The sequence below is a fragment of the Oculina patagonica genome, chromosome 1 (genome assembly GCF_052425735.1).
Source record: "Oculina patagonica isolate OP01 chromosome 1, crgOcupat, whole genome shotgun sequence".
Lineage (NCBI taxonomy): Eukaryota > Metazoa > Cnidaria > Anthozoa > Scleractinia > Oculinidae > Oculina > Oculina patagonica.
In genome coordinates, this window is record NC_135758.1 from 47,774,376 (window position 1) to 47,789,255 (window position 14,880).

Sequence of the window (14,880 nt, forward strand, 5' to 3'; positions counted from 1 at the left end):
CTGAGTTGTAAAGCAAGCGCTTAAAGATACTTCTGCTCTGGAAAAGTGATTTCCCGGTCCTCATTTAATTTCCGTTCCTAAAGTTGATAGTTATTTGTGTTGCTCTGCAATTTTGTTTGAATACAATTTTGTTTCATTTTCGCCCACAACTTTGACTTCATCCTCAGGACAGCCAAACGCCGCTAAAAGAAGGTATGTAACTTTTCCTGAGCTGCAATGTACAAAAATTTATACCTTCATATAAAACTAAAATAGCAAAGTAATGGTTAAGAAAGAGGAGTTATTAACCAGAAGAAACGAGGATGGTTTAAATTTGAGAACGACTGAATCGGATTATGAACGAATTTTGAAATGCGCCCGACTCAGTAAACACGGATGTCATAAATATAACTTCGAGTATAGAAAATTTAAACATCTTGCCTGTTTGAAGTAAAGTGATTGAAAATTTCTACCCAGTCATAAGATCGCTTAAGCTTTAGTTGGGGGAGAGCGAAATACGCGGGCAAGCAGGCTCTCGGTAGTTGGGGGAGAGCGCCAAAAAACGCGCGCTCTCCACAAACTACGAAGAACCCGGAACAGGCTAGGTAGGAGGGGGTGGGGAGGCACACAATTAACGTTTTTCAGCAGGAAGTAATCTATCGCGTTATATCTTACTTGTTGCAGTTACCGTATTACACAGACCTGATAGCAATTTATCTTATCTACTAGTTTACGAGATCGGCTAAATTTAATTGTCGATAAACTTGTGTTATTAAATATAGTCTCCCTCGCAGCCGTTTTTAGTGTCGTCACGCAACATTCCTCCCCACTAAGGAATGTTGCGTGACGACACTAAAAACGGCTGCGAGGGAGACTAGTGTTAATAAGGAAAAGAAACAACATCGACATAGACAGTTGAGTGACCTTCATCACAGACAAGCGCCGCATATAGGACAAGTGTAATCTTTCAGTGGCAATTTACAAAATTGTCTTCAAATCGATTCGAACAACAAAACAATAGTTTACTAAGACTGAAACATACCGAAGAGAAAATGATAAACCAAAACGAGACAAAAATTTTTTAATAAGACTGACTACTATTGAACACGTGGGATAATCACAATATTTAACCCTCTCGATGCGCCTGACAAACTATTTTATTGTTTATAAATTCATCCCGAAACCACAACCCGATCACTTTGCTTGTTTTCCGGTGAGTTACTCATTAGAGAGACGAAGGATATTTTGGGGGTTATATATTTTGCCAGTAATTGCTTTGGTTGATTGTGTCTTTCAGGGGTTTAATTTAATGTTAACATCGCATGTTTTACGATTTTTATTCAGATGGAGCGTTTGAAAAAGTACTTTCCTTTTTTAGAAAGGCAGGACAAATTTAGTACTGGCTTATTCTACACTTTTGAATGTTAAGTCGTGGGCTCATGATTTCCTAATTTGTGCGTCTTTCATGGTTGAACTTTTCTCTTTCGCTAACTAAACAACTTCCCAGTCCCCCAGAGATTACATCATCCGCCCGCCAGGGATTCAAATAACACGATATAGGTCAGCAGCGTCTAATGCATTAATGACTGAGATCCGGCACGTTTTTCAGTTCCTCGTGTTTCTTTGAAGGGTCTTTGAATGCGCACCGTTCTACATCTGTATTTTCTCCTGAAGTTACCCGTTTTGAGTAAGTATCGTTATTTAGGAACTCACATTCAGCATGGTAAATGAATATTCGTGCGTGGGATTGTCACTGTGATTCCGTTATGCTGTCGCGGTTTATAGATTTTATAGAAGCCTGCTTGCAGAGAGTTAATTTCCGCTGAAACCTGAGATTGAACTCCCACACTTTTACATCAATTGTGTGGCAATGTACCAAACGTTAAGCTAGATGTTCCTGATTTTAGAAACATAAGTTTTCTTGTGTGTTGTCTTATCACGCTTTGAGTTTAGGATAGACAGACAGGCATACGTGTAGCGAGAGGAAGACTTTATAATTATAGTGGCTTTGTATTGCGTTCCATAATGTCTCTCCGATATCAGGCTGGAATCACGGAATCAATCACATTCCGTTGGAAAAAATGTTCAACCAAGTTCATTTTAATAGATTTATCAGCTTGAGATAACTTTGTGAATTATTAACTTTCCTTTACACTCCTCGAAAAAAAAGATCATTGCATCTTGGCGTTTTGAAGATATATTCAACGTGGTAATTGTTTGCACTGTAATGCAAATGCTGTCATTATCTAAATTTATTCTCGAGAACTCCATATAAAAACAACATGTGGCGAGAGTAGAACGACCATCACGGCGCGATTATTTCGTTTTGTTGATTGCTACATTGAACTAGAATCGATTAAATGTTCCGATCACATCTGTTTGGCCACTTTTTGTCAGTTACTGATTCAACTGTAGCTGATCATTATTGAAAACGGAATTTGAATTTTGTAATTAATTACCAGTTAAATGATCGATCGGTATTGTGCTAAAGGAACAACATTCATTGAATATATAAGTTCCGCTTAGTTCATCGTCGGTTGCCCAGACACAGCTGTTTCACCGGAACTTATTGCGTACAAATATCTATTAAACAGCTTGTACAGCGTCGCTTCTTGTGCGAACATAATGACAATATGTGATTTAGAAATTGAAGAGTCTTGGATTAAGACTAGACACATTGCGTTGCCTGTCATTGTTTTTTTTATCTTCCCACGCCGGCCTGTGTTACTCAGCACGTTTTTGATCAACTTAAAATGACAGCTCATCCACACCATGCCTCAGTCATGTGCGAACCGTTTTTTTCCGTTTATATGTCAATCAAAGACATGCTTCTCAAGGGCTCCCGTGCCCTCGCCTACTAGTATAAATTTGTGCGGCTTCCTTTAATTAGTAACGGAGTGACATGTTCTTATACACATCTAAAAAAAATTCTACCAAGTAATTTCACTTCATCAACAAGGTAATTTGATTTTAATTTAGAATAGCGATAAAAGCAGTCTAAACAAGATAAAATCGAACTCAGTTGCCCTTTTGACAACTCCTTGACCCCCACCCTCCCTCCCATGAACTTTCTCAGTTGTCCCAGCTTGAGTATTGTTGTCATTGTCACACCATGCATTAGGTACGTCGGCTTCTTGGGAACGGCACGCCTCCAAATTAAAGGTACGTTTTTGCCCGTTTTTCGCCTACTTATAACTTATAGCAGTTGCCTTGTCAGTAATCAGTGTTTAGTTTGTCGTTGTTATTGTTTAATAACCATTACAAGTTGGTCAGTGTCAATAAGCTTCATAGGAAAGTAGTGTTTTTACTCGCGGTGATTGCGTCAGTGTATACTGATTATATTAAATACTGTTAATGTCGAACGGTCGGATAAATCGATGGTTAATTTCAGAATCCCACGAGTTCGAAACCCCGGTAAGAACATAGTATATTATCAGGCTTAGTTTCATGTAGTTTTTTAGTTTTCTAATACCTCAGAATCAGATGATATTCAGCACAGGAAGGTTAGAGAAGACCTTGACACGGCTTGTTTTGAGTTCACTAAAGCAGGCTAGAGTCACGGAATCACATTCCTGTAGTGCAACAAGAAAAATCACACTCTACAGTCGAATCTAAAGTTTAAGTTCAACAGTTTCGACATCATTTCGGTTTTATCCTATCTTGAAAATGCTGTAAAGCTTGGGTTTTAGAATACGTCCCAAAATATATTATGATGCAAATCACCGAACGCGTGATTATGCCAACTTCAATTCATTCCACGTGTAGGTGAATAATTATCGGTTCTTGTTTGCACATCGCTGAAGTTGTTTTGTAATCGTTATTTTCCTCAGGTCAGCACTAAAATACTAAATTCCTTCAGTTCTAAACATTAGGATTATTTTTTGCCCCTTAGCAGTAGTGTTATCTGCATGAATAATCTGCACGTGACTCGGGCCATAACTCTAAGTATTTGTTTGAACGTGCGGTTTTCAATGCCGGAGGCAGATTGGCGTTCTTAAAATTTTACGTTTGGTTTACTGATTAGAAAAACATCTTCTCAAGCAGAGGCCGTGTGTCTCGACTAATTTTAAACTGAATTTCCAATCGAAAGCAAGCAAATACTTACATTAAATTAGTCAAAATTATTCACTTACTTATGAAAAACAAAGCCTTTTATATGCTCTGTAAGCACGTCCCTGTTGACCCTACGACGATATAAATAGTAAGTTTTAATCAGCGGGTGAAAATATTGTTACACATCGTTTCATTTCCGCCCGATTAGAAGAAGTAATCGCAGTTCATGTCGAAAAACTGGGCTTTAGGTGTTCTGATCCCAAACATTGCCCAACGGAATTGGAAAGTGTAAAGTTTAGAGCGGTCAAATACAACTGCTGAAGCAATTGCGTGATGAATATGACAAGCTTCGTCAAGTGTAAGAAATTATAGCCATGTTACCTCTTAAATTCCTTCTTTTCAACTGCCCTAAAACGAAAAGTGAAAGCTTTAGTGAATCATTAATATGAATAGCAGAGCATGTTTTCGAAGCCGAATAAAGATTTGATTTAATATCTTGAATATTTGCTACAACATTCCTGGTGTTTAATGGCCGTTTAATCCCATCATGTTATCATCACATGATCCCACTGCGGAACTTATTGCCACGCAGTAATTGCTATTTAAAATCTTGAAACATCATAAAAGGTGACCCAAGTCTCATCACAAACGCACTGCCGAGCTAGCTCGCGCGACCGTCGAGGGCGCAAGGGAATGTGTTTTACACATTTTTCCCATTTGGAAATTGAAATGTCCTCAATTAAACAGAAAGGGTTCGTTTTGAAACTGTCAAAAATACAAAAAAGTAAATATTAAAACGCAACAAAACCAACATAAGAGGCTTATAATAATGTAAAAATATCGAGGAAAAACTTAAGACAAAAGGTTTTATTCGTCTCATAGGATCAACTCTTTCAATATTTAGCCGTGATGCCGATTTCCTTCCTGTATTGAGAAGTATTGAGAAAAGGAAATGGCTACTCGAAGTTCAAGTAGCAATTCTTACCATTGCCCTCAGTACAGTTCTCGTGATGCAACTTGAGAGAGGGTACCAAAGGGGGGTTCGTGATCCCGTTTCACGCACAAGTTTTAACCAAATTCACGTGTCACGTATACTTGAAACAGCAGAATTCACGGATCACGTTTCTTTTCTAACTATTTTTCACGCGTCACGGTCTAATTTTTGCCCTATTTTCACGCGTCACGGACTAATTTTTGCCCTTTTCACGTGTCACGCATAAACCCTTCGCCCCCCTCTTGAGAGAATTTGGCATTTAATACAAATTATCATAATTTATACAATATTGCTCAGTGTAACTGGTCTAACTGCGGCGCAGACCGAAATCCAACCAGCATGCCACGCAGGCAGTAGGACCTGCAATCGACTGCAACTGTGTATACAGCTATTTCAAGACGACGTTTTCTGATAGCCAGGGCCCAGTTTTCAAAGGATGGATAACGCTATCCACCGGATAAATCACCATCCGGTGGCAGTGGATAGCATAGTATGTTTGGTCAATACTTATCCACTGGATAGCGATTAATCCGGTGGATAGCGTTATCCACCATTTGAGACAACTGCGGCAAGGTAGCCAGTGGGTAAAATCAGAACCGCTGTACGTGCATGAATACTGATGAAATAAAACAACACTGAGGAACATAATTTCTGATCTTACGTTTCCTTTTTATTTTTAGCCTGCTACCTTCACCCAAACTAAATTTATTTACGAAGATCTTTCCAAAAAAATCTCACAAAGACAAAACATGTGTGTTTAATACTAACTTGTTGATTTATTTTCCACCGATATGAATCTCCAAACTTCTTTTTGTTTTGGCTGGATAATAACTAGTGTTTTCGTTACATTTGGCTCGTATTCAGTACTGACAGATCAGTGGCTTCAGGCTAATGACCTTGGTTTTCTAATTCGCTATTTTGCGGTGATGAGAAGAAAGTAAAACGGCGAAAGGTTAATAAATAAAGGTTTTTGAGTCAGTACAAATGGTTGTTTAAGTGCCAGATTGTTTTTTGCCTGGGCGAAACGTTTTCGGAGAAAGAGACCTGTAGTGAATACAGTTAAAAGGACATTTCAGTGAAGAAAACCAAAGTGCTTTTTTACTCTTAAAGGGACTATGTCACTGGGATTTCGCAGATTTTTGGTCTAAACTGTTCTGAAATTAGCGGTAGCCAACTTAACCCTAAATAAACCTTATCTTTGAACATCTAAAGAAATATACAACCTTAATCTGCGGATAGAAATCAAGCTACGGCTATAAATATCGATATTTCGAAGACGCGCGGAAACAATTTGAAAACGTTTGCCTAACGTTTCCAAATTGCAATCCGTTTCCATCCGAGCCATCCGCAGTTAAAGATGCTCGTTAACAGTTTCAGTAAATTAGTTCAAATCTGTGACATAGTCCCTTTAAATAAAACAGGAAAAAAATTGATACCATGGATGACCACTGAATTTATTTACTCCAATAGCCATTATCAGATTAAGCTATCCGAAAACGAAATTGTTTCCCACATCAAGTCACTGTTTCGCTTCCTAATAACAGCCATAAACGAGGAAAAATTCGTTCGTATCATGTAGTTGCAGAACTGACAACAAAAGAACTTCCAGGGGAAAAGAAAACCTTTCGCTAAATTTGGCGCGGTAGAGGGTTTTGACAGGCACGTTTTTTTAAGATTAAGACTAGAAATCCAGTAATTTAAACTGACATTTTTTTTTTCGTTCTAGTTTACGGTCTGGTTGTCGTTGCCGCCTATCAATCTCTGAAGGACGATATGCTTTAGTGGTGGAAAATCCAGCCGCTTAGAATCTTTGGATTGGCTTGGAAGGACAGTGAGCTTCCATCGTCATGTATTCGCTACATGACATCACGAGTGTGTGTCCAAAACTTGAGCCTATTGCTGTTGATGATGTCACTGACTGCCGCCAAGAAGAGCGTTTGTGTCTTCAGAAGCAATCAAATGGACACGTGGACAGTTTTGCCGTTGTACCCCCAGATAACAACAATACTGTAACCATGGCAACTTCTCAACTGGATCAGTACAAAAAGGCGTCTTTTGTCAATACGAGTATCCCCGAGAGAACGACGACTAACGGCACGAGTCCTTACGATGTGAAATCGATTGGTACCATCGAGGCACAGGTGTCAAATCAAGCATACGCTACTGGTGTTTCTGTTGGGGAAATTCCTGAGGGTCAGATCTTGAATGTGTACACGGCTGTTCCGGTGTACGAGAACGGTGGCCATGAAGTGTATTATTATTCCGTGGGAACTCAAGACAGGGGGATAGATAATCAAGCGGGGACCGGAGGGACGTATGGCTACGCCCCTGACTCCTATGAATCAGTATCAAGCAAACAGACGGTTGTGCCCGAGGGGTATTCTACTTATCAATCGAGTGGTTACGGGACAATGCTAGGCGACCAGATGGACCCTAAAAGATCGCAGCAACCTTATGATATGGTGAGCCAAGAGAAAGCATCGCTTTACCAAATGAATACGTACGGGGGTACCCACAGGGCCATGACAACGTATGAGATAGGCCCTCAGCCAAGGCACACGTGTGGTTGTTCGTGTCATCAAACTTCTCACGGTTCATCTCATATTCCTGCGTTTGGTTTGAGAAATGAACGACCATCAGTGATCATGGTTCCTGCCAGTTGGAATGACTCCATGTCAGCTGCAAAGGTAATCATTTAATAAACATTTTTTTTGTCATAAAAAAATCGCTTCTCTGTTGAGGAAGTAAACCATCGGCTGAAGCTGAAGAAATCCTGTCATCCTCACCGTAAAGTTTTCGAAATAAATTTTACTATTATTCTCCCAACTGAATCTTTCGTTTTTGTGTTTTGCTGCAGCCGCAATGGCTGCAAGCAAAACACATTGAGAGCTGAAGTTTGTGCCGTAAGGTGTAAGTGCCGTAAGGTGTAAGTGCCGTAACAGAGGAGAAATCTGAACTACCGATGTCAATCAAATCCATGAACAAACAAAATCGAAACCAATGAACCGTAGCGCTGATCGCATTCGAAGTTACGGGCCAAAGTATTCGAACGCAAACCACGTTGGACACGTTGGAAAACAGAAAACCGATTTAAAAGTATATCGCATTGGGAAAGAAAACAAACTGTGGCGCGACCACTCCAGTTTTATGAGAAAATTATTCTGCAGTTTTCATCATTTACGAAAAGAGCGAAGACTTGGAACCTCGCCGAAGGTCATAAATATTTTCTCCAAAGGACCGGTTAGTGCACAGTTTGTAAACTTTCGCTTTGAAAATAAACTTACCCTCACCTTGTCTACACTGTCTACAGCATACTAGTACTGTATTAACTCTGAACTTCATATTTTAAAATAAAATGTATGAACGTGTAACTTGTCACGCAAAGACAGCTGGAAAGGAATATACCATGCTGGTAGGCTGCACCGCTAATTGTAGCTGTATTCGAGCTATATAAAAGACAGCTAGAAACGAATTAATACTAGTAACATCACAATGGGAAAGAAACTTATTCAGTGGTGCACACCGTCGAAAACAAAGAAATATTAAAGGAAGTTCTCATTCACCAGATTCACTGCATCAGATGCAACATTCGTCAGTTCGTGTTTAAATGCGTGGCGACCAGTTTGTTTACTAGTTATTAAAAAATAATACGGTCTTCATTTAATAAACAGTTCATCCTTAAATTTCAGCTTTTCTACGACTGACAGGTAGGTACTATAGTATAAGCCCCGCTAAAATAGCTGGAAAGGGAAAGTTTTTTGAAAAATGAATTTTTGACTGCCAGACGCGCTGGCGCCACATGTTTATTTTGTGAAGATTAATTAAACGCCGTGAAAAATAGAATTTGATGTCCAGCGAGCCACTGCATCTTCGGCTACGCAGTCCTCAGTGAATCCTCCAACTTCACAAATTTCTAAAACTTTAAGAAAACGAACTTTCGCAGAATCAAAAATTGGTCCTTATCGATCTTCCGATCTTGTTGTGAAGACACTGAAATTCGACGAGTGTTCATGCGTGAAGGGATGACTGACGAATGATAATAATTATTTGTAAACTTTCGCTTTCAAAATGAACTTTGCGTTACGTTCAACGCCGTCTTTCTGTTGTTGTACGCCGGTGCGCGTGCGATTATTTATAATTTCTGAATTTTGCATATTTAACTCAGGGTGACACAACAAGTTTGTTAAGAGTTAGTTGTTCCAGTGTTTAATTTGGGTGAAAGTGGTTAAAGAACCACTGTCTTGTCACTAATAATATATCACATTGAGTTCTTATAAGGTCAATAGATTCTGTCTTTTTCGTTGTTGTTAAAACGCTACCATTGTGACAATGATTCCAAATACAACTAACGGTAACCAGTGAGATAACGCCACTAAAAGAATCACATTGAGTTCATTGAGATTTTTTTATAATGTTAAGAGTTACTGTTTTTTATCAAAGAGACAATCATGTCAGACATTACGTTCACTTACTAGTAATTAAATTATGTTTGCTGTCTTTGATTTCAACATAACATTGATCAGTAAAATTATCAGGATTGAATTAACACAAAGTGACTACAATATAGTGCAATTATTAACCTGCACACAAGTGACAGACAATAAAAGACGTTGGATTTCAATCTCGACTCACTTGTCTTTCATCAACATGTTCCCTAAGACTTTGCTCTAGCAGCAAAACACATGGACCCATTGGGGCCCTATTTTTAGTATTTGGTGGTAGTTGAAGACATTATCTCCCAAGCTATCCGCTTGACATTGTACTGTTATTATAAGAAGAATTTAGATTTTGATCACTAGTTATCGAGTTAAAGTAATGTTAACTGTGTTGATGTAGCATAAAACCTGTGAAGGGTCCAAACTTCTTGACCAAGACTCCGAAGATTCAGTGTAGTTTCACTCTTCCAAACTGTGTCGGTGTGCTTACACGTACAAAGTTCGGCAGTCAATTTGAAGGAAACCTCTAAAATAACAGTTTTTAAGGCAGAAAAATACAAAAGAAGTAAAAAAAAAAACTGAAAATACGCTGGGACGGTTACGTCTAAGAAAGTAAAAGGAGCTACGTCACGGACAACTCAACTTGAAAGAAATGAGGCCGTCCGTGTACTGAATGTTCTAAAGCTGTAATAATACCAGGAAAGTTGTAAGTTTGGTTACAAAAAGCACCTCGATGATTAACTAAACAATAAATGAATTCTGCTGAGTCAATAACTGATCACGGGGATCTTTTTCATTACAGGTTGAATCATTGGCCCGTGTGGACCTTCAGCACAGAGAATATGAGGACATGGTAAGATTTGCAAATAAACGAACAGCTATGTCTCGCAAAATGTATTTGAAAGCAGATTTATTATCCACGTTTTTCCGAGTTATTAGGCCACTGGCACCTAATATTTTTTTGTATAAAAATTGATAAAAACAGATACTTAAGTAGTTATTGCCCAAACATTGTTAGCAATCTCCTGATCTTGATTCGGTAAAAATATTTATCGTACGTAAGTGACCTTTTTTTAAACACGATGAGGATAAAAGCTGACAAGCTTGTGGGGTCGTTTAAATTAAAAAATATGTAAAAGTTAAAAATATTAACAATTATTTTAGCTACAGTCGAAGTTCTCATAAGCGGAGGGGGACACCCTCGGGACGCGAAAAAAGTGTCCGCAACTGGAGCTGGCCGCTTACGAGAATGGTTCTTGTAAGCGGCCACTAGAGGTGTAGGGGATAGATGGCCGCTTACGAGAGCTTGCCCAGCTAACATAATGATAATATGCATGTTAGTGGTGTTTCGAAATGTAACCGGACGTGGATGTCGACAAAACAAACGACGAACGGTGATGTGAAGTTGATTGATTAATACAAGATACAGAGGTTTTTATATGATTTTCTTTGCGGTGTCCGCTTGCGGGTGCTTAAAAACAAAGAAAAAGTCTAAGTCGTAATCTCGGAAAGTGTCCGCGGCCGCTTACGGGAATGTCCGCTTACGAGAATGTAAAAATACAGAGTTTGCCGGTATGGGAGTAAAAACGGGGTTTCTAACAAGGTGGCCGGCCGTAAGTAGAGCTGTCTGCTTACGAGAGTGTCCGTTAAGAGAGCTTCGACTGTATTTACATTTTTTATTTGCAATTATTTAAGCTATTTTCAAGAAGCTAATGGAAATGTCACACAAATGCCCACCAAATGCTTTGCGTGACTTTCACTGGTGATTTTTTTTTATTTGCATGTCTTGATCTCATGTTAACCCGGTAATGAAGTGTGTAGCACTTCTAAACCTTTTTTTATTTTACTTTCTGCTTACATGCTATCTGCAAATGATTTATTTCTTATAGGATGATTCTGATTCGTCGGATGAAGGTGATGAGGATGGGAAACCCGAAAAGTATTTTCGAAAGAATATCGATGGAACTACAGCAAGATTTAAGTTGACGAAAGAGGAGTGGAAGAGAATTCCAATCAACACATTCCCCAGCGGTGGCCGATTGTTAAGTGGGGACTGGACTCGAATCTTCCTCAGCAAAGTTAAAGAAAGCAACCCATGGTGCAGTCTGCGCTTTAAGAATAATCATGTGAGATCAGAAAACTCTCGGAAAATCCACTCAGCAGTGTTCTTCAGAGGAGGCGCGGAATGCAAGCGACCAGAATGCAACGTGAAAGTACGATTTGTCATCCGGAAGGAAAAAGGAAAACACGTGGATGTGACGTATGTGGGTGACGTTTGTCACAACAGCCAGCCGGGCGGAAGTGACGTGTTAAGCGACAGGAGAAGAAAAAGATGTGTTCGCCGTTCGCGTTTTCCCTCCACTCTGGTCGAGTGAGCTTGACTTTAGTTTGAAATAAAAACAATACGAAGTGCCGGATTACATTTTATACATATATGTTTTTCATTTTTATTGTAACCAACAAATATTGAGAGTTAACGTTTGTAAGTGAAGCTACATCTTGTACTAAAAACACATGTCCCGATTGTCCACAAAGAAAATTATATTTATTCCAAATTAACTATTTTTCTAAACTTTTGGTATTTACATTATACGGTTTAAATCAGTCGTTGATATCAAAATAGCATATATCTTTTATACTGATGTAATGTATATGAAATGATTCATATATGAACTGCGGATGTATATGAGAGTGATAAATGATCGTCGCAGTGAATTTCCAAGCAATTGGAATAAAGAAGCCTGAAAAAAAATTCAGGGCTTCAACGGGATTCGACCTCCGCGAAGGTCACGGGTTCACGGGTTCGGAGGTTCGGAGGTCACGGGTTCGAATCCCGTTGAAGCCCTGAATTTTTTTTTTTTCAGGCTTCTTTATTCCAATTGCTTAAATTGGAAATTCACTGCGACGATCATTTATCACTCTCATCTTTTATACTATTGGTTAAATTCGGTAATTTATAACATAAATTATATTCTACATAAGCTACATCAGCTATGCAAAGCGTCACGTCAAACAGAATAGGTTTAAAACTACTTTATGATTTTATTAAGTTTATTAGGTAAAACATTTTTCAGATAGTTATATTTCACATAGGTTTGAATAAGTGAAATACAAAATTTTCCTTTGTACCGAAATGCTAAGATGACATGTTTGATTGGACTGTTTAAATTCACCAGCCCAAATTCTATTCAAAGTGATTTTATGTTAGCAGAAGGGCTTGATAAAATAGTAGTCTCAATAAATTAAAAGCTGAGTAGATTTAAGCGCATTTTAATCGGTGTAACTTAGTGTGTGCATATATGAAGTAGTTTACCAATTGCTTCAGTAAAGAGAGTTGCATGCACGTGCATAAAGCTACTCTGGCAAGTGTGTGACAATGATCAGTCTGTGAATGCTATGTTTTGGTGTTATCTATTAAAAATAAGTTTGAAGAGTAACAAAATATTGTTGTGAAAACTTTTGCCAATAATATTAAACCAATAATTTCCGAACGCCGGCGTTTAAAACCTAACACAACGAGAATTTCCTAAAGGTCCAGCGAGTGTCATTTCAAAGTTACCGTTTGTTCGTACGTTCGTTCGTCGTTAGTTTGTTGGTTCATTGGTTGGTTTTGATCGATCGATCGATCAATCCGTACGTTCGTTCGTTCGTTCGTTCGTTTGGTTTGTTCGTTAGGTCATTTGTTCGTTTTTTTGTTTCAGAAGGTGGAAAAATGGTTTAATATTGTTAGCAGTGGCGGATCTAAGGGAGGGGCCCGGGGACCCAGGCTCCCAGCTAACGTTTATGCCAAGTAGAGGCCCGTAAGGCCGAGAAAAATTATTTTCGAGAGCGCCCCCCCCCCCCCCTCCCATATTAAGGTCTGGTCTGGTTCGCATATGTTAACAGAAGACTTGAGCATAACAACTGCTACATAGGCCAGGATTTATTTGTTATTAATGTCCCTTCCCGCCTCGTGCATATAACTCGCCGCCCAGCCTTGTAATATTAGTGTTTGTTTAATAATACTCCGCTACTCCCCCTTTTCATAATGGAAAAGTAAACACAGTACAATTGGCGTCAACATCAGAACCTCTCAACCAATCACAATACTGAAGTTTTTTCAACTCTGAAATTCTACGAATTATTATTTTTTAATTAAACAGCCTTAGCAGGTGTAATGAAGACTCGTCAATTGAATACTAAGTAAATTCAAATATCTTTTTAATATGCTCACAACATCCGTAACAATGCTCGTGAAGACAAATTTGGTAGCCGCGGAAAGACATGTAAATATTCCGTTATGCAGGGAAATAAGATCGGGAAAACGGCATATGTGTTATTCTTCCTTTTCATCGCGTGCTTCTCAGATAAAGTTTACCAGCTGAATGGAGGACATAATAAAGACAATTACTCAGTTTTGTCTGGTGTCGGCTCACAATAAAAGCGATTTACACCCTTATATTAACTAATTTAAGCACTCCAATGCAAACAATTGTGTTGGTATTAAAAAATTATATACTTCTTAAATTTCCTAAGTATAATTTTGATCTCCCACTTGCAATCATCTACAGCCTTATGCGCCTCATGGCGCGAAGAGAACTAACTAACTAACTAACTTGCAATCATCTGCTATAAACTATATCTTGTATATAATGTATAAATTCCATAAAACGCATCACGTAGCATGGTAAAATTCTGTTTAAAATGTCGTTATGTCCCTCCAGTGTGTGCGAAGCCGTTATAGTAATCTACTTCGATTATGCCGTCCATTTGAGTTGATAGCAATCCTAATTACAGTGAACATAACACTTCTAATTACAAAAATTAAGTCTTTAATTTATTGCTGCGTTTTTTGAGAGTCGCACCTGTTTCGTTCGTATTACTAAGGAGAAAATAACGATTCATCACAAAAGACGAAAGATAACTTAGTATAGTTACCTTAAATTCTCCACACTTCCAATCACCTCTTAAAAGTGTAAAACAGAGGAGATCAGGATCAGTTGCTATTCTCTGCTATTTTGTTTTACATTCAGACGAAGTAGTAATGGATCCTCGAACTGTTATTTTCCTCCTCTGGATTTTGGCCTCAGCTTGTATGGTTTGTGAAAATGAAGCAGTTTTTGGTCCGAAAGGAAAAAGGTCGAAACAGCCGAAAGGAAAAAGGAACGCAAAACCGACTTTGAAAGGGACCTGGGGAGTGTTTGACGAGGTAGCAGAGGATAGTTTTATGTTTTTTTAGCCTGTTTCTTGGTTGACGTTCATCGGGCATAGATGTACATGAAGGAGAGTAGATTTTCACATGATTTTCAGCAAATAGTACCGTATGTACATATTTGTCATCTTGTGCCATTCTGATTGTTAATCGGCTAGCGGTACATTACAAAGATGTTAAAAACTTAAAACGAAACCCTTAATCTAATGGCTACGATATGAAATGTT

The 14,880-nt window shown here is 38.6% G+C and overlaps 2 protein-coding genes and 1 long non-coding RNA gene across 4 annotated transcripts in view; all 3 read left to right on the forward strand.

Annotated features, from left to right (window-relative positions):
- LOC144634777 (uncharacterized) overlaps positions 1-14,880 on the forward strand; it is a 78,608-nt gene that overhangs the window by 38,402 nt on the left and 25,326 nt on the right. The window lies entirely within an intron of this gene.
- LOC144634873 (uncharacterized) lies at positions 1,264-12,301 on the forward strand. 2 transcript variants are annotated; one of them, XM_078493921.1, is made up of 5 exons: positions 1,264-1,666; positions 3,101-3,141; positions 6,753-7,713; positions 10,265-10,315; positions 11,352-12,301. In XM_078493921.1, exons 3-5 carry the CDS (start codon positions 6,874-6,876, stop codon positions 11,835-11,837), a joined length of 1,377 nt encoding a protein of 458 aa, XP_078350047.1. In that variant the 5' UTR covers positions 1,264-1,666; positions 3,101-3,141; positions 6,753-6,873; the 3' UTR covers positions 11,838-12,301. The 2 variants fall into 2 exon arrangements, with proteins under 2 accessions (XP_078350047.1, XP_078350054.1); XM_078493928.1 differs by lacking the exon at positions 3,101-3,141.
- LOC144635253 (uncharacterized) overlaps positions 14,453-14,880 on the forward strand; it is a 35,951-nt gene continuing 35,523 nt past the window's right edge. Inside the window, exon 1 of the long non-coding RNA XR_013567336.1 lies at positions 14,453-14,650. This is a non-coding gene — a long non-coding RNA (uncharacterized LOC144635253). The remainder of the gene's footprint in view (positions 14,651-14,880) is intronic.

Excerpts from the sequence above, each read along its gene's own strand:
- LOC144634873 (XM_078493921.1), top strand. The coding sequence starts at position 6,874 with ATGTATTCGCTACATGACATCACGAGTGTGTGTCCAAAACTTGAGCCT. Across the intron at positions 7,714-10,264 it reads ACTCCATGTCAGCTGCAAAG|GTTGAATCATTGGCCCGTGT; the intron begins GTAATCATTTAA and ends TTTTCATTACAG. Across the intron at positions 10,316-11,351 it reads ACAGAGAATATGAGGACATG|GATGATTCTGATTCGTCGGA; the intron begins GTAAGATTTGCA and ends TATTTCTTATAG.